The 19,417-nt window shown below is 40.4% G+C and overlaps 2 protein-coding genes across 2 annotated transcripts; both read right to left on the bottom strand.

Annotated features, from left to right (window-relative positions):
• Positions 1–3,451: 3,451 nt before the first annotated feature.
• On the bottom strand, positions 3,452–11,239 carry LOC106520496 (adaptin ear-binding coat-associated protein 1). Its single transcript, XM_014012642.1, has 7 exons — positions 11,064–11,239; positions 10,233–10,333; positions 9,792–9,896; positions 5,854–5,935; positions 5,656–5,764; positions 5,299–5,440; positions 3,452–4,668 (listed from the first exon to the last, which is right to left on the bottom strand). The coding sequence occupies exons 1-7, from the start codon at positions 11,162–11,164 to the stop codon at positions 4,574–4,576; spliced, it is 735 nt and encodes a 244-aa protein (XP_013868096.1). The 5' UTR covers positions 11,165–11,239; the 3' UTR covers positions 3,452–4,573.
• Positions 11,240–13,161: 1,922 nt separating this feature from the next.
• Positions 13,162–19,026, bottom strand: aicda (activation-induced cytidine deaminase). The gene is made up of 5 exons (XM_014012569.1): positions 18,923–19,026; positions 16,098–16,263; positions 13,711–13,993; positions 13,498–13,613; positions 13,162–13,415 (listed from the first exon to the last, which is right to left on the bottom strand). Exons 1-5 carry the CDS (start codon positions 19,024–19,026, stop codon positions 13,365–13,367), a joined length of 720 nt encoding a protein of 239 aa, XP_013868023.1. The 3' UTR covers positions 13,162–13,364.
• Between the last annotated feature and the right edge of the window lie 391 nt (positions 19,027–19,417).

Raw genomic sequence — 19,417 nt, 5'->3', positions numbered from 1 at the left:
GGGGGGGATCAAGGAGTCAGGCGAGGAAGAAAAAACACATTTCCAGAGGTGAGGCGGTCCGCTGCTACTTTATCAAGCTGTTTACAAGCTCCCAATAAATTCTGAATGAAATAAACACATGGAAATGAGCTCAGGCCCTGTTTTTATGGTGACAATAACTTCCTACAACACGGCTGCACGTCTGTGTTTTTCAACTGAGGCACAACTTGAAGGAAAACATTACGGCAACTTGGAATGTGAGGAGCATTCATAGGGGGGGGGGGGCAGGGGGATGGATGGAGGATTAAAAGGAAACATAAACAGCACAGCGAGGATATGAAGCAGTTCCAAGCGTGTGAAATCACCCTGACTCGTTTTCCTCTTCCCTGCAGCTTGTAAAGTTCACCGCCTTCCAAGTTGAAGCAATGGGCAGCCTCCCAGTGGTCCTGCTCCTCTGCGGTTTCCATGGTAACACCGCCAAAAAAAGAGGAAAAAATAAAACACGCACACACAAATGAGCTTGTTTAGTTATGGTTGAGTGGCTGCATGTTTTGTTTTTGACCCTCCCTCATCTGGTTTCTGTTCCACAGCACTCACAGCTGTAGTCCAGGCCCAGCAGACCGGTAACGTTCTTTTCCTCATAACTCACTTTTATCTTTTCTTTTTTTTTTAATCCAGATGATGAGTGACTCCTGTCAGCTGGAGGATATTTTTTCTGGCCTAATCTTGTTTCCTCTCTCTGTTTCTAGAGAGCCCTGGGACACATGGAGGAACCCCAGCTAGTAAGAGACTGCATGCTGGGAGGGGAGGGGGTTATCTCTGAACTTACTGTCTGACTTTTATATAACTTTTAATGTTGTTATGGGCTGTCACTCATTTTCACAGAGGGCCACATAAGATTATAGTGGCCCTCAAATGAGCAGTTGTAATTCACTTCGACCTTTCATGTTTAACTTCAACTAAACAAAAAGTTTTTTTTGTCTTGTTGCTACGAACAATCAATAATTGAGCTCTACGTGGTATTTCCTGCAAAAAAAACAGTGTTTTAACACATCCTCTTATAAATACTGAAAAGTACTATAACTGACTAAATGTGGAATAAATAATACAGAAATACTATTAAAAGTAAGAGTTTTACTCACTTTTGTGTTGTGGTGAAAAGTAGCTGCCATCTTGAATTCCGACATTGGCTAATTTTGAACCCCGTGCACCTCCATTTAGTGGTGGGATGCCCATACATGTCAACCCCTTTGAACTTTTAGCTGTGTCTTGACCCTCAAAAATCTGTAGTTTTCCCCAAAACAATCCGCACAACTTGACATGTCTGCTGTCATTTTGCAGGTAAAATAGTCAACATTTGGGAGATGCAATTTATGGTCAATGCTGACTTTAAAGCAACTTATTTTCCAAGACATCTACATCTTTGAAGAGGGCTACATAAAACGCTGTGGTGGGCCACATTTGGCCCAAGGGCCTTGGGTTTTAAATAATATAAAAAGTAACGGTGCAGAGGGTGCTGCAGCATTATCCTTGTGGGTGCTAGAGGACATGCATGTCCGAATACTGTATGTAGATAAAGATCTAAATTTGAAAACATAAATAAATAAATACAATAAAACAAATAATGAGTGCTGGGTATGTTAATTTCATTTTGAGTTTTAAAACCAGCACAGTTATGGTTTGTGGTGGATCTAAAGGTGTGGCACGAGGGGGCAGCAAGGTAGCAAAAATTATCAAAACAGGAAAAATTTTACATTTAAATCTACATTTATAGGTTCTCACAGCCATGGATTTATTTGATGTAAAGAGTTCCCTTGTGCCTCTGCAGACTGCAGGGAGGAGATGTATCCTTGCACCAGGATGTACTCCGTCCACAGGCCCACCAAGAGATGTCTCGGCAGACTCTGTCTCTACAGGTAATCTGAAACTGTCCTGGAGGTACAGTTTTATTTGGACCCATTTGTCAGCAGTGTGGTTTACTGTCTGCCCGCAGCAGTGAAAAGACACGAGCAATGTGATTAAATTTATTGGCAGCAAAATACACATTCTGCACTATGTGTGATTTCTAAAGGTTTAAGTGGGTTATGTTCTTTTATCATAAAAGTTTGCTTAACATGAATATAATAGATGAGTTTAATAAAAATGACTTTCTGTGATCATAAATAATAAATTAATCATATAAACACGACTGGATGGTACAAAGCAAACGAATAAATAAATAAATAAATAAACCTACCCCAGGTAGATTAACAGAGAATGAACCTGTTTCCAAATGATCTTGGTGAAATTCTATGCAGTTTTTCCTGCACAGAAACGCTTCAGCTTGGAGATGCTGGATGCTGATGATTCATCTCTTTGAATAAAGACACGACTTGTCCAAAACATTTGCCCACAGACATTATCCGTGTCCACGAGCATGTCTGTGAATGTTTTCTTTTTATGTTCAGGTTTAATAGAGAAATCCTCGATCATGTTTTGACCCGATTAGGCCAAAGCCATGACAGCACCACCTCTGAGTTTAAAAGCCTGAGAAGCTTCTTGTGTCAGAAATGTTCTAGAAACACTTTTTACAGAAACCAGCAGCCCTGTTGTTTTGTTAGCGTGAGCTTTGAATCAGTACAGCTCAGTGTTCCTGACTCATATATTTAACATTAGATTACAACCTAGAAGCTTTTATTTTGCTCAAACATTCTCAAAAAGGTTAAATTTTCAGTCTGACTCAGTACATTTCATTAAGATTGCTCCTAATGTTCTGGTTTTGTCCCGTTCCTGACGACAGCCTCCCCCGGATGTACGTGATTAACAACGAGATCTGCACGAGGATGGTGTGCCAGCAGGACGACTACCTGAGAGGTGAGACAGCTTTTAAAGTAACCCTGAAATTCAAAAATATATATATTTTTTTGTTTTGACAGCTGAGCTGTGCAGAGAGCTGTCCGGGTGGCCCAGGCGCATCGCAAGGACAACTATAAAGAAACGCTGCCGCAGTCACCGTGGCAACCCCAAAACGTGGGCAAACAAAGCCTGACGGTGCCCAGGATGGTGGTGCCTCAGCAGAGGCGACCATAAATCCATAAATCCAGCTCTCCGCAGCTCTGAGGGGCTTTCTTTCTCTTACCTACAGCCGTATGTGTCGAATCACATTAATGTTTAAATATTATTCTTTTTATATAGTGTGAATGTTTTACGTGTTGTCAGACACACATCATGCCTCTCATGGTTTATGATTGTTTTACAGTACTGTACGGGCCTGTAGCCGCACTGAGTCACTTCATCTGAAACAACAAAAAACTGTAAAAGACATGATAATCCAATATACTGTGCACTCTTTTAGCCAATAAAATACCACAAAATGTTTTTGAGCAATTCATTTACACGTTTATTTTTCAATCTGCTCTTTTAAAGAACAAACATTACATTTATTGTATTTAGTGTTTTTGTTTTTATATATTTGCATATTTTTTTCCATACATTTTTACACGTAACATTTGAGGCAAATGCATATAATTTGGACGATAAACAACAAACACTTGAACACTTGGTGTGTGTGTGCGTGCACATCAGACACGACACGTGTGCATGTGACACTGCTGAAAAGTTAACTCATCATAATTTAGTACATAACATCACAAAACAATCCCGCAAACACAAACTGGCTCGGCTCCCTGTTTCGTTTTGTTTTCTTACCAAAAATAAATAGTTAAACTCAACGCACTCTACCTGTTCACCTGCTGAACGCAGAACGAAGCAGATTAACGCCCAGCGCGGGCAGAAACACGCCTATTTAATGAGGGAAGAGAGGTCATGACCCGGATGACTCACCGGTCACAGCTGCGCCGAGTGGAAATGACATAACACGGAAGAAGTCGCTCGTTTCCCCTCGAGGCGAAGATAAAAGTGCTTCTCGCCTCGTTTTCCTTTCCTAACACCCTCTCTGACCCAACGCCCCTACTTCAATGTGTCCTGATTTACAGCGGAGGCTCGGCTCCCGCAGCCCGCTGGAGTTTGTGCCGAACAGCTGCGCGGCCGCAAGAGCCGAGCGGAGAGAGCGCCTCCGCTCCTTAAATCAGCTGCGGACTGACAAGATGCTTTCAAGTTAAGTCAATTCTGCGGCGAACCCTCGCAATAATCTCAAACATGAGGGGATCTCTGAACGCAGGCTCTCTGAATTACCAACTACAAAGACAAACTCTGCTGTCAGTCTGGCTGCTGGAGGAAGAGGATACAGTACATGAAGGCGACGACACCACGGTTTATATTCACAAACTACAGACACAATATATACATTTCAAATAAATTTTCTCTGTACATAAATTCTTGTTAATTATACGTTTATGACATGATTATGCTTCCCCTGATATCTGCATTATGTGGAGTCTAGGAACAGAATTAGCAACACAAACGGGAAACTAAGTCCAGGAGGTAAAGTAGATCTGGATGTCAGTTTAAGACTGAAGGAACATAAAACCAACGGAGGGTTACCCTGCTTGGCAGAGAGATAGGATTTTTGAAAATGAATTTTCAAAAGAGTGCTTTTGATTCAATTTTACAGAAAAAAAAACGATGAAGGAAAGCAGAAGAAATGATGTCCTCACTACTGGGATACGGAGTCAAAGTCCCTCCACGGGTCAGAAGGGTTGGACGGAGCCACTGAGTTGGAGTTACTGGAGTCCAGGTTGAACAAACAACCTGATGGTTAGAAAAAGAAAAAAATAAAGATTTTACAAGTGGAGCTTTGGATTTAATCATTCAAGAACAAGCAGAAACTTTCTAAAGGCAGCTGAACTGTGTGAACATTCACATTCTGGACCCACCTGAGCTAAAAGTTTCTGCACTGCAAGTGGTCTTAATTAAAATCTGACGAGCTTTTAAAGACACCGAAACATTTGCTGCCGCACAAACACAAAAGACACAAAAGCAAAAGTTTCTCTTTTTACTCTGGAATAAAACCTCAAACCAAATCATAAGCCCTTTCTTTAAACACAAATTCTTGGATGAGGACTCATTCGTAGGGAGCTCTGTTGGCTTGTTCAAATGTTTTGAGCACCAAAACCAAAATTTCCCATTGCTTTAATTCTGAACAGATGACTGCTGAGGCATCTTTAAATCTCAGCACATGAAAGCAGAAGATAAAGCTTTAAACGTAAAATGCGGTTTACAAATTTACAGCGAGGACGCATCAAGAGGCTAAACAGGATGAACAAAGCAGAACTTGTTAGATTAAAAAAACAAATAGACTGAGATCGTAATGTGTTGATTTCTGAGGAGATGAAATGTTTACAAAAACTCATTTTTAACTTCTGGGTGTAAATTACCCACCTGAGTCACTTCCTGATGGCTGTGTGTTATGATTAGTAGACCTGGATGAAGGAGGTGGGGCGAGCTTGCCCCCCGGAGGAGGAGGAAGGAGACCGAGGCCTCCTGACCCTTGTGGACGAGACCTCTCCTTTTTTTTCGATTGCTAAAAAGACACCCAGAAGATTTAAAATTGTACCCACATCCTTAATTGAAATACAATAGCTTTAACACTTAAAATAAGAAAAGTCACAAACAATATGAACAATGTTAAACGCTGAGTTTAATGGGAATATTTCTATAAATTGTGGTAGAACAAATGTTCATGAAAAAGCAAGTTTGACATTTCAGCTTAAACAATTATAATAAAAATCAAAGTACCCCAATATTTAAAGTAATGGTCTGTCCTTCTTTGAAGCCCAGGTCCAGTTTAGGAGTGGAGTCTGGAGCCTGAGCCTGCTTGGTGAATTCATTTTCCTGTTTTACCCACCTGAAACAGAAAAAGGAGACGATTAAAAAAATACAACAAGAAATCATCCATTACTCGTGTAATACAGACACAGTTGGGTGGCTGCGTACTTAAAATGGTCCTGAAGAGCAACATTGAAGTCAAATGCGTCTCCTCGATCTGCAAACCCGACGCCAATGAACGCACTTCGACCTTTGAGGGAATCAAAACAGATCGTCAGAGCAGCACCGTTCAAATGAAACATGTTAAACCTGTTTATTGAAAACACCACCACTAGTTTAAATGAATCAGATATAAAAAATAAGTTCTTACGGATTTTTCTTTCAGAATTAAGCATTTACTAAACTCAAGTTTTCAAGACTTCAGTAGATTTTGCTTGACAAGGTCAATTTCTTAGACGTTGCAGATGGTCTCTCTGGTTACTGCTACCTAAAGTATCAAACTCCCAGAAGTCGAGAACCTCACTAAAGTAGAAGAACTTCAGTGAACAAAAAGCAAGTAAACAAACAAATGATGTTTATACTGATGATTGTTTTTAACTTTTAACAGGATGAGAAAACATGTTTTGTTTCTCTTCATCAGCTTCTCATTTATCACAGCATCTATGTAGATTTATTTCCTTAATTAATTTCATTCATAAAAACTAAACCTACACTCACTGGCCACTTTATTAGGTACACCTTTCTAGTACCAGGTTGGACCCCCTTTTGTCTTCAGAACTGCCTTAATCCTTTGTGACATAGATTCAACAAGGTACTGGAAACATTCCTCAGAGTCTGGTCCATATTGACATGACAGCATCATGCAGTTACTGCAAATTTGTCAGCTGCACATCCATGATATGAATCTACCGATTGAGATCTGGTGAATGTGGAGCCATTCCAGTACAGTGAACTCATTGTCTTCAAGAAACCAGTCTGAGATGATTCATGCTTTATGACATGGAGCGTTATCCTGCTGAAAGTAGCCATCAGAAGATGGTACACTGTGGTCATAAAGGGATGGACATGGTCAGCAGATAGGCTGTGGCGTTGACACAATGCTCAATTGGTACTAAATGGACCTAAAGTGCCAGGAAAGTATCCCCCACACCATTGCACCACCACCAGCCTGAACCGTTGATACAAGGAAGGATGGATCCATGGGCCCAGTCCCAATGCTCAGTGCGCACCCTACGCCCCTCTGTGAAGTGTGGATTCAGTCGAAGTGCACATAAGTGTTCGAGTGCGCAGGTTACAAGCGTGCAAAACAATTGAGAATTGGGACAGTACGGATTACGTCATCAAACACCGGTAGTTACTGGTCGCTGTTAGGCCAAATTTCATATACACAAAAGCAAATGTTTAAAGAAAGAAACAAATTTTATCTTCTTCATGATTGAGTTTACACAATATATGCAATCTATTCACTTCTCTACTAATCAGAAGGCAAAAAAAAAATTTACAGTGTCTTGTTCACTTTTGGAAATTCCTGATTTAACTTTGTCGTGATTGGTTCTTTTTTGTGGTGTAATCATTTTATTTAATGTTTATTATTATTATTATTATTTTTATTATTATTATTATTAGACATATTTTTCCTCTTTTTTCATTTATAGTTCTTCATTTCCCCTGGCAGCATCTATTTTTGTACCATGTTCAAATGTTCAATAAAGGTTTATTAAAAAAACAGTCGCTGTTTTGGCAGCAATGAATTGTGGGTAATACACTTCACCGAAGTCCGTGAAAATGCAGACCTTGCGGAAGGGCCGAAATGGTACACAAAATGGGCGGGGCGAAGGGCGGATGTGGGGAATGTTGGACACACTACGCACTCAAACCCTTCAACATGAACGCACATTTGAAGTGCACAAGGGCGGAATGAGGGCGGAGTGTGGGTATTGGGACAGGGCCAGGCTTTCATGTTGCTGATGCCAAATTCTGACCATCTGAATGTCGCAGCAGAAATCGAGACTCATCAGACCAGGCAACGTTTTACCAATCTTCTATTGTCCAATTTTGGTGAGGCTGTGTGAATTGTAGCCTCAGTTTCCTGTTCTTTAGCTGACAGGAGTGGCACCTGGTGTGATCTTCTGCTGCTGTAGCCCATCCGCTTCAAGGTTCAACATGTTGTGCGTTCAGAAATGCTCTTCTGCAGACCTCGGTTGTATTGAGTAGTTATTTGTGTTACTTTTGCCTTTCTATCAGCTCGAACCAGTCTGGTAATTCTCCTCTGACCTCGGGCATCAACAAGGCATTTGTGCCCACAGAACTGCCGCTCACTGTATATTTTCTCTTTTCCGGACAATTCTCAGTAAACCCTAGAGATGGTTGTGGGTGAAAATCCCAGTAGATCAGCAGTTTGTGAAATACTCAGACCAGCCCGTCTGGCACCAACAACCATGCCACGTTCAAAGGCACTCAAATCACCTTTCTTCCCCATACTGATGCTCGGTTTGACCTGCAGCAGATCGTCTTGGCCATGTCTACATGCCTAAATGCATTGAGTTGCTGCCATGTCATTAACTGATTCAACATTTGCATTAATGAGCAGCTGGACAGGTGTACCTAAAGTGGCCGGTGAGTGTTTATACAGTAAAATAAAAATAATTCATGCCGAGAATAAAACGTGTGCAGAGTGAAGAAAAAAATCGTATTTCTCTGTGATCACTGCATCTAGTCTTGTTTTCTCTTTTGAAAAAATAAATAAATAAATAAAATAAACTGTGCCACTCTGCCCACAGTCGGCATGGCCAAGTCTCTTTTATACCAATATTTAGCAAAAACAACAACAATAGAGGACAAAAGCTAAGTCTGAAGGAAGCAAATGTTCAGAAGAAGAAGAAGAAATGGGAGGTGAACAACAGACATGTTTACTTTGTGTTGCACAGGTTCAAAGAAAAACCACGTCATGGCAGATGACAGCGGCAGTTAAATAGCTTTTCATTTTTACATCACACACCTGTTTTAATGGTGCTGAAAATCATTTAATTTGATCAGCCAACCAGACATGTTTTTGTATGAACCAACCACATCCCTCTGTCACTTTACGTCCCTAAAGTGGTAAAACATACACTCTGAAGCAGGAGCTTAACTCCCAATAAATCAGAATAGGACTACAAACAGCCACAATATTTAAAGGTGAACCAGCTCGTGAAGTTTTAAAAGACTGAACTGGGTCCTTGTGGTCTAAAAACACTTAGTTACACAAACACCATGACCACAGATTTAACCAGTAGACCAGTTGCCTAAACCTGTCTTAAAGGAGACATATCCTGCTTTTAAATCCTTCTTTTTCACGTTTAAATCATTCATTTGGGGTCTATATAAAAAGGAACTGCAATGCTTTGGTCTTAATTCCTCCTTGTTGCAACTCCACAAGCCCCTCTTCATGTTTCTCAGATCAACTCGTTTTGGTGCTGTCTCTTTCAATATGAAAAAGGCTCTTTACACCCAATCTCCCTCCAGGTCACATGCCTAATGATCATTATCCACTCCACCCTGTTCGGCACGAGAGGAGAATGACAAACCTGCAGAACCGCAGATTTAAGAAACTGCTTAGCCAGAAGTCCATGACCTTGTTTAGCAGTTCTGCAGCGAATACTGTGATGTAATAGTTCATAAAACCGAAAAGAATATAGAGAAAACTGAATGGGTTGAAAAATACGACCCAAACAGAATATGAAGATATTTACGCAGCACTGGGAGAAACTGAATTCAACTTTTCTGCACTGCTAGAGACTAAAATCACATCAAGTCATTTTATTTGACCTTTTCATCCAGGTTTTCTCCTCCTAAGTATGTCTTCATAAATAATCCTCTTAATTCTAACCCTTATACTTCGTGTGAAACTGACCATTTCTCTTCGCTGGCTGCAGAAGCGTCAGGAAATCCCTTTGTATAATGTTTAGTGTCATTGTGAACCTTTTCAAACACACAGCTGGAATTCCCAGTGACATCACTCCAGACCAGTAAAGATTGGTTTTTTTTAAGCAGCACTCTCCTACACAAAACTAAAATTATGAGCACAGTTCAAATATTTAAAGTGTCGCAATGAACGGTTTACTCACCGTTGTCATCTTGGATGCGAAGCACGAAGTAACGACTTGAGTCACTGACCGTTTCAACAGCAATGCCAGGGTACTCCTCGACGGGCGCTTGAGCAAACAGCTCCCCTGTGCATCAGATGATGGGTAAAACTGAGTCAGGGTAAGGTAAGAAAGCCAAAATTCAACATCATCCCAGAATAATCTGTAAACAAGAAGAGATAGAATATAATTTCTGTACACGAGGTTAAAATGAGTGTGTGTCGAAGAAAAACACACTGACGCATCCTCATCAGTCCAACATCAAGTGTTCGCTCCAACACAGACTGGATAACCTTGGATTAGATGACTAACACCAAGCAGGTGGTGAAGCAGAAGACTACACAGTGGAGTGATTTATAGCAGTGGGAGTAAACACCGGCTCTGTCTTGTCTGCTCCCCCGCCCCCCTCTCTCTCTCTCTCACCAGAGATTTTGTCCTCCAGTTTCACGTAAGCCACTTTGCCTCGCGCCGTCACACGCATGCGTCCCGTCCAGTCCGGAGCGTCCAGCTTCCAATCAGCAGCCCTGAGGAAACACAGGTGAAGCACTTAGCCGAAACAAAATGATGGGGGCAGAGAAAAAGTTGGGTGCTGTGAATTATCCCACTCAGTCTCTCTGAGTGAGCGAGCATAAATGAGCACCTTAGGCTGAAAACGTTACATAAACATCCTTACTCACTGTGGCCACTGGTTAACTAACTGTGAATCTCGTGATCATGTTCAACTGTACGAAGCTGCTGGAAATTAAAGCTGTGATATTAAGCCATTAAAATATGAAATAGTCACAATTTAAGTTTCTCGTAGATTCATTTCAAAGGAGAGCATCAGAACTGTTTAAGTGTCCTTGAGCAGGACCTCTTTAGCTTCCAGGATGCTCGATTGAAAAGGCCAGGCAGGTGAAATGACAGCAGAGATAAGAGCTTCATATTACACCTCTTTAAAGCTTTTGGCAGTGGAAATGTTAATTCTCCTTTGTCGTGTCATTAAGAACAAACAGACAGTAACAAGGACGTATCCAGTACAATTTAATCCCTGGTCAGTGGACTAAAATAACCTTCAAATAACAGACTTGGTTGTTGTTCTTATTGTTTATGTAATGACCTTGCTAAGACATAGCACAATAAGCACCCAGTCAAACAACGTCAATCTTTATTTGTGAGGCGGTGTAAACCAGCAGCTCTCCACAGATGCAGCTCAGCTTCTACTTCATCATCTTGTGGGATGCTGAGACGAGAAAAGCTAGCCTCCCTCCTCACCTGATGGCCCGGTTAGACGTCCTCGGCGGGATTCGGTAAACGTTGACTTCAGGTTTGACACACAGGACCGACTCGTACTCGAACTGACCCTCAGTCGCCATCTTGACTTTAATTTACGCCGCGCGGCCGGTGCGGTCGGAGACGACGGGCTGTTGTTGTACGTGTGTCGGTCCAGCGTTAAAAGGTTGCGTAACCGTAACTGAAGGAATACTAGCGCACAGAAAAACTGGTAAGATGCTGCGCCACTTAAACCCGTCAAAAAGTAGAAATATGATTTCCATTCAAAAACTTCCAAACTAAAAGCGTTCAACAAGCTAAACATGAGCTTAATTCATATGAAAATTTAGTGTTATTATTAGACAAAATTAGAACACTAAAATAGAAGTACTCCACTACATCGTTTTTGAGAGCGATTTATCCTTTTTAAATATTCCTCACCTAAGCGTGATTGACCAAATTGATTAAAAGGCAGGAACATCTGTGGGCACCTAAGTCCTTCACAACAGGGGTGCTTTTTTCAGTAGAACACCACGCAAAAATCAGAGTGTTGTGTTTTATTTACGAAGGAAAATGGTAAGGCTTTAAATTAAACCATTGGTTTGGTACAAAACAAGAAGATCACCAGTTCAAATCCCGGTCCAGGGACCTTTCTGGGTAGAGTTTGCATGTTCTCTCCGTGCATGTGTGGGTTCTCTCCGGCTTCCTCCCACAGACCAAAAACATGACTGTTAGGTTAATTGATAACTCTAAATTGTCCCTAGGTGTGAGTGAGAGAGTGAATGGTTGTTTGTCTCGTTTGTCTCTATGTGTGGACCTGTGATGGACTTGCGACCTGTCCAGGGTGTACCCCGCCCCTCGCACTGTGACTGCTGGATATGGGCACCAGTGACCCCCGTGACCCTGAAAAGGAAGAAGCGTGTACAGAAAATGGACGGATGGATGGGTTTGGTACAAAACGTTACTTTTTGGTTGAAATTGTAGATAATTTACACAAAGCAACAATCTATAGTGAGAATTCATTAGCCAAGTAAGGACTCTGTATCTAGATATTTTTTATTTAAATCCAGGATGTTAAATTGTTACATTTCTTGGCCGAAAAATCAAGCAAATCAACTTCATAAATTAGATGTTAACTGCATTGGTTTTCAAGGCAGTTTTTTTTATTTAATTTAATTTTATTTGTTTTTGTTTTCAAGGTTGGCCTCAGTAAGACCCACTGAATAACCCATTTGGTTTCGTGTCTGCCAATGATGTGTATAGCTAACCAAAAAGTTAGCTTAATATGCCAACTAAAAATATAGCTTAACACTAAACTGCTAAACATGTCAAATAAAAATAAATTATTAATTAATTAAAATAAAAAATAGAAGCCAACACAAAACAGCAACAAGTAAAACTGAGCAAAAACTAACTAATGGCTAAGACGACACTGTCATTCAGTCTGCATTGTGTCCTGCAGCCGAAGACTGGTGGAAATGACAAACTAACTTGATGTTAGTCAGTAAGTAGTTGGCAAAACTTAAATTAGCAGAAGCTAATTGATCTGCTAACACTTTTCAAAGTTAGACCAAAAGCGAATCTACTAAACAAAAAATTATGTTGCGTCCCAGTTGTCCTCGGAGGTCGGAATTTCAGATTTCAGAGTCGTAAATTTCAACTGGACCAGCCCCTAAAGTCATAAGTTTGAGTCAGGAAGTCATTACAACACAACCATACCTGAGACTCCAGTTTTTTTGTAGCTCTGCGTTATTTACTTTCCATTAAGTCAGTCGTACTTTTTAATCGATTAGGCAATATGTTTTAACACTGTACACTCAAAATGTTGTGAAAAATGCTTGTTGTAAGTATTGTTGCATTCTTCTGTCAGAACAAATAGAAAAGTTCTGTCCTATTATCTGACAAACTGGAACTTTTTCATCTCAGAACTGACGTCAGTCTGACTTCACAATTTTGAGTTCCGATGCAACTGGAAAACAGCAAGTTTAACTGTTAGGTGATTAGTGGAACCATGCCCACCACTGCTTCTCGCTAACATCTTGCTAACATCGCTGTTAGAAAATAACTTACTGTAGCTGAACATGAATGAGACAAATCAATATTTTGTTATTTGCACTTTTATTTTCACATCATGCTACAGAAACAGCAAGCAGCAGCTGAGCTACCTCACATTACAAGCCTTGCCTAAAGCATTTCTCAGTTTTTGCATTTCTCAGTTTTAGCAGTTGTAGTGATAAACCAATACTGACACAGCTTTCTCATTTAGGCTTAATGCAAACACCATAAGGAGGTCAGAGGTACATTTCACAGTCCAAGCAGTCTGAAGGCATCTCTTAAATCTTCTGTCTCGCAGGGCTAAGAGAGGAAAAAGAGAATCAGAACATGAGCTTACTTTTTAGATTAGTTTGTTGAAAATGGAACAGGTTAAAAGTTGTACCTGAAGGATGCGGTTGAGTTTTCTAGACAGGCGAACAGAGTTTTGGTGCAACCCATCCCAGGGCTTAAACTTGCTTTGTTTTCCTGTCACAAATGTCTGCCAGCAGTAGAAGTAGTCTAAAAAAATACAAAATCATTGTGTTTTTAAGGAGAAACATGATTAAAAATGAAAAACTTACATCCTTTTTTCATAAACACTGATTTCTGCCCTCACCTTTGTAGCTCATGACAGTGATTCGCACGCCAGCCTTTTTCAGCACTCTCAGACCCTCTCTCTCACGGCTGTCCTCCATGTCGCAGAAATAAAGACGAGCCACAAAGATCCTGAGACGGAGATTTGGCGTCTGGTTGAGGAACTGGGCCAGTCGGAATGAGCAGTTGGCACACGGGGACCAGGAGCAGAACCAGGTGATGGAGTAGCTGACCTTTCTCTCGCCAGTAACTCCATACCCCCACAAACCAGGACACAAGGCCCCCAGGTAGCGCAGAAACAACACCTAGGAAAAATTAGTAGCAGAGAGAAAAAAAAACATTTTAGTAGCCTGTCAAAAATAAATAATAAAATAAGCAAAAATTTAACTAAAATCCAAAGTAGCTAATGTTAGCTGAAAGCTAAAAGTAGTTAAATGCTAGCTAAAAGTGGCAAAAGACTATGGAACTCTAATTCAACCTGGAAAGACTCACACAAGACAGAATGAGATTTAGGAGGTTCATTGACATGACCGGACCAACAACGTTATGACATAAATGGCATTAGAGTTTGGCGCTCGGAACCCGGCTGAGGACGAGAGCGCTGAGTGAAGCTGAAATCTCATACAAGATGCTTTAAGATAGGGGTAGGAGATTTAATCCCCCCGGGGCCTGACACTGGTGGTGGAGGTCATGAAGGGATCTAGAGAAGAAGAAGTCAGCAGTTTGCGTTGAATCACTTCATCACAGACTCCCATCCTGAGCAAACGGTGGAGAGGAAAAACTCCCCGTTATCAAGAAGAAACCTCCAGCAGAACCAGGCTTAGGACAGGCGGCCATCTTCCTTGACCGGCTGGGTTGAGGGACGGGAAGAGACACAGCTGAACGTGGGAGAACCGGACCAGATGCACCCTCTCCAGAAGACGAAGGGTGGAGGAGGGGTGGAGGCAGGCCGATGGTCAGCCGGCACACAGACTGTGCGAAGGCGATGACCGGCTTTTATTTACTGGCAGACAGGAGCTGATTGGACGAAGCTGGGTTTGGGACGATTGGACACAGCTGAGCTTGAGACGAGGAGGTCTGCAGGCGCAGGCAAGGAAGACACCAGTCTTCCAGAGTTGAATTTACGTATAAACTCCATACGTGGCAAAGTCTAGCTAAAAACTAAAAATAACAAAATGGTATAAGCTATAGAACAGTGGTTCTTAACCTTTTTTGAGGCACCGAACCCACCAGTTTCGTATACGCATTCACTGAACCCTTTTTAGTGATAAATAAAATATGATTTTTTTTTTTCCAAATTCAAGACATAGGTATATGTTTTTTTTTTACTGGTGTATAAAATGAGCCGTGCATGAACATCACCTTGCTCACAGAACAAAACCAACACAATGCATGAACTCACAACAAATTACAGTATGACTTTATTCTGGCCCCCCAAAAAATGATTTGCCCCCCAAAAAATTTCAGCCCCGCAAAAATATTTTTTACTATTTTACTAATAAAAAATAAACTGGGATTTTTTTTGAAGAATTTAACATTTTTAATAACTTTTTTATTCATTTATTTTAAAGTTAATTTGTTTTTGTTTTTTTGTCGTTTTGAATCCACAAAATACTTTTTTGGGGCCAGCACTGATTGGCCAAGCAATCTCACGTGATCCTCTGCAGCAAGTGATGGCCAAGCGGGGCATGTCATCATGACTTGACACAAGTGTGTCTTTACCTCCACGGCAGAGGCTCCACCGAACCCCTGAGACCAGCTCATCGAACCCCTAGGGTTCGATCGAACCCAGATTAAGAACCACTGCTATAGAAGCTAAAAGTACTACAAGGCCAGCTTAAAATCTGCAAAATTCTAAAACAGCAATATGAGCTTAAAGTAGCAAATTGCTAACTAAAAATTAAAGTATCAAAAGGCTAGCTCAAAGTATTGAATAATTAACAAAAAAACTCAAAGTGGAAACACTTTAAAAGCTTAAAGCAGCAAATAAGGCTAGCTAGAAGTTAGCAAAATCTGGCCAAAGGTTAAAAGTAGCAGAACAGTTAGGAAGACCAAAGTAAAGCAAGTATTCTGAGACAGATTTTGACAACAATGTTTTTTGAATGAAAATTGTTTACTGAGGCATCTATGATGGCCATCTGAAATTGCAAATTATAAATTAAGAATTTAAGAATTTGTCGGTGTTCAAATTACGTGTTGGGGATTACGCTCAGCTAATACGACACCAAACTGCAGCTAAAGTTCTCTAAAAATGACAGAGTTATATTATATTACATTATATTTTTATATATCTAAATTGAAATTTTTCATATTGTTGAGTTCTGATTTGAGGATGTATATAATCATATTCAAAGGTTTAATTTTTTTATTCTTCTTCTGAAAGGTCTGTTCTTGCTCCACCTTACTCACCTCTACATGACAGCCATTGCGGTTGCGGAGATGTCCAAAGTCAAAAGATATGGAGTCTGGGCCCACTCGCCTTTTTATCACAAAGCACAGGTAAGTCTCACACCGACCTCTGGCCCAGCGCATGTTCTTGTAATGATAGATGAACTTTTTTCTGGGGAGAAGTATACTGAGACAAATGTTGAGACAAAAATTAAAAATTATTAATCAATTTAATAAAGACTTTTTTTTGTTTTATCAGTTAATGATATGTGGCAGATTAAAAGATTTGCATGATAAAGCATACTTAAAGAATATTTTTCAGATTGGACTAATAGACAAAATAACTAATTTAATCTTTTTAATGCAGCATTTTAAAAATCAGATTAATTGGCATTGAGGGTAAATATTTGTCTAATGACAATAACCTCTGCTCCGATTGTTAAAATAAGAAAAAGATTAATCTGAAACGTTAAAACCAGAAATGCATGTAAAATCTGTGGTTAGCTGATGAGCAGTGAGACGGCATCTAACATTCATTCACAAACCTTTTTCTCCATCTCAGTTTCACAGTTTTAGTGAAACCAAGACGTTCATCAGTTATTAATACTGAAACTTTGACCGCACTCTATTAAAGAATCAGATCTTACTGTCAAAGCTAAAGTAAACTCACTTTCAGATTCATTTTTTGAATTCAACAATTTGCATAAACAACTTAAGAACAAAGATAAAAAATAAATAAAAAATTCTACGAATAAACAGAAAGCATCCATTTTGCTCACCTGTCTAACTTTGTAATCATTTCAAAAGATGCGCCTAGTCACTCGTCGGGCGTGGGGATTAAATGGAGGTAAATGAGAGAGTGAAAGTGTGTGTGTGTGTGTGTATGAGAGAGTGAAAGTGTGTGTGTGTGTGTGTGTGTGTGNGTGTGTGTGTGTGTGTGTGTGTGTGTGTGTGTGTGTGTGTGTAAGGGGGTTAAAGGGAGGGAACTGAGAATCTGTACCTCCAAACATAAACATCCTGCATGAAGTAAACGCAGCTTCTGGTTGGACAGAAACACTTTTCAAAGTCGGTTTGAGGGGGCGTGAAACAAACGAGATGATTAGATGACACTGACTGGAGCGTTAATGCTTTTCTTGGTTTAGTATTTTAAATTGAAACATTTGTCCAACTGATAACTGGAATGATTTTATTATATTTTCTTTCTGTTTTTAAAGTGATAGTTCAGATTTTTCTAAGAGAAGCTCTAGGTAGCTCTTTGAAGGGCCTCCGTTCAGAGAATTAGAGTTTTTATTCAGTTAGCCTAATTTTGGCTGGATTTTGAGCTAAAGATTAGCCTGAGCAGTGCCAAGACCAAAGTGGGTACCTGAAATCTTAAAAATATTCACTTCATATCTTAATAATAGCATTCATGCAAACATTATTTTTGAAGACTTTTGCACCACTTTTCATTTCATTACATGATTATTCTTACAGAAATATGATTTCTCTGCCCCAAGCTACACGTGAAGAGCTACAGCTAGCTGCTGCTGCTGTTTATGCTCACAGATGGCCATAAACTTCCACATATTGTGAAGCTGATGACAGTCTAAAGTAGGGATGTCCCGATACCAGTTTTTCTCAAACCGAGTTCAAATACAAGTACTTTGTTAGATACCTGCTGATACCAAATACTTACTTACTTAGAACCTAAACATTACACAATAACTTTAAAAACACATTTTTGTTTTATTTATAACAAGGTGGCTCTCCTTTCTTATAGGTCTACAGTTCATCTGACTAGATCAAATCAAATACACAGCATGATATAGACTGTTGTAACATTTAAAAATAAGATTTTTATTCAACTTGTATAAATTTCTTAAACTTGAAACTGACAAACTTTTCCCTTGTAAAGTAAACACATTCAGTGGAATATTGATAGCAGTATACTGTAAGTACTGGTACCTGTATCAATCCCAAATATCGGAGCATTCTGTTTGAGTACAAGTACTTGTAAAAATATTGGTATTGGACCTGGTACCATACCAGTATGCTTATCGAGACACCACTGGTCTAAAGGTTTGTAAACTAGTGTTTGCATAAACTACAGTAAAAGTTTTGACATCTAGTCATAAGCTCATCAGTGTGGTCAGAATTAAATATTATTCCTCCAAACAGGTCATTCAAAAGACCATCTACAACAGGTAAGATATTGTTTACAACATTTCTACATAATGTTCAAAAGATCCAAAGTGTTGCCTCAATCTGGTCCTTGGTAGACTGTAATACATTTTGTTTAACGAGTAGATTATCCAACATAGATTTTAATGAATAATCTGTAAGATTAAATATCAGGAAGGGTTTGATGTTTAGTTTTTTTCTTACACAAATGTCAAAATTGGAGTCAACTGGACTTAATTTTGAAAAATCCAGTCACTTCACATCTTGGCTTTCCCAAATAATGTAAAACCTTCCAGATACCTTCTCACCTTGATTTGTTTCTTCACTGCAGCTCCTACTTTTAAATATTTCCACCTATAGGCCCCCACTTCTTCTGGGCCCCCAAAATTAGGTGAATCCATGGGCGTGCCCAGACCACAGAGGCCCTCGACACTTCTGGGTTTTCCCAAACTGTGTCAGACTGGGAGTAGAGCTGCAGTCGACCTTTTTGCCCTGCGTGTCTGCCGGACCAGGTCTGACTGGACCGGACCAGACTGGACCAGCTGACTGACCACAGTTTAGCGTGAGTATAAATCTCACTCGTAAAGCCTTTGAACCATCAGATGGGCGTCATTAGGCGGTGCCAGATCAAGCTGTGTTTTGTTTCACTTCCGTGTTTCCTTTGCTCTGTCTGGTCTCGGCGGTACTGCATGCAGGCATCCTGCTTTCCCATGACTCCCCTCACCCTCTCGTGCACTCTGCGGTTTGGGGAATTCACCGTTTCCCAGGGGTGGCTGTTTTTGGAGCTCATCTGTACGAGCGTGTCATTAACACAGTCTATATGCTATACATCATCTGGAACAAATTTCTCTTAATTCATCCTATGATTGTGCGGTGCCCCGACATTTACAGTGATTCATACGAGCCTAACATCTTACTGCATTACTCTCACAGCACTGGTGTCTCTGCACACTGAAGCTTGTCTGCATTGGTCCCTTTTTTCAGCTTCAAGGAGCTGATCAAACGCCAGACTGTACGTAACCACTTCCCATCCAGCTCTCTGGGCCCCACCGCAGCTGACCAAGGTCATCTCTCAGTCACACATCAACACTCGCATGCACTGCCTGCATGTGTGTGTGTGTGTGTGTGTGTGTGTGTGTGTGTGTGTGTGTGTGTGTGTGTGTGTGTGTGTGTGTGTGTGT

The sequence above is a fragment of the Austrofundulus limnaeus genome, unplaced genomic scaffold (assembly GCF_001266775.1).
Source record: "Austrofundulus limnaeus strain Quisiro unplaced genomic scaffold, Austrofundulus_limnaeus-1.0 Scaffold93, whole genome shotgun sequence".
NCBI lineage: Eukaryota > Metazoa > Chordata > Actinopteri > Cyprinodontiformes > Rivulidae > Austrofundulus > Austrofundulus limnaeus.
The sequence above is the reverse complement of the archived record's forward strand: the minus strand, read 5'-3'. Positions and strand labels throughout refer to the sequence as shown.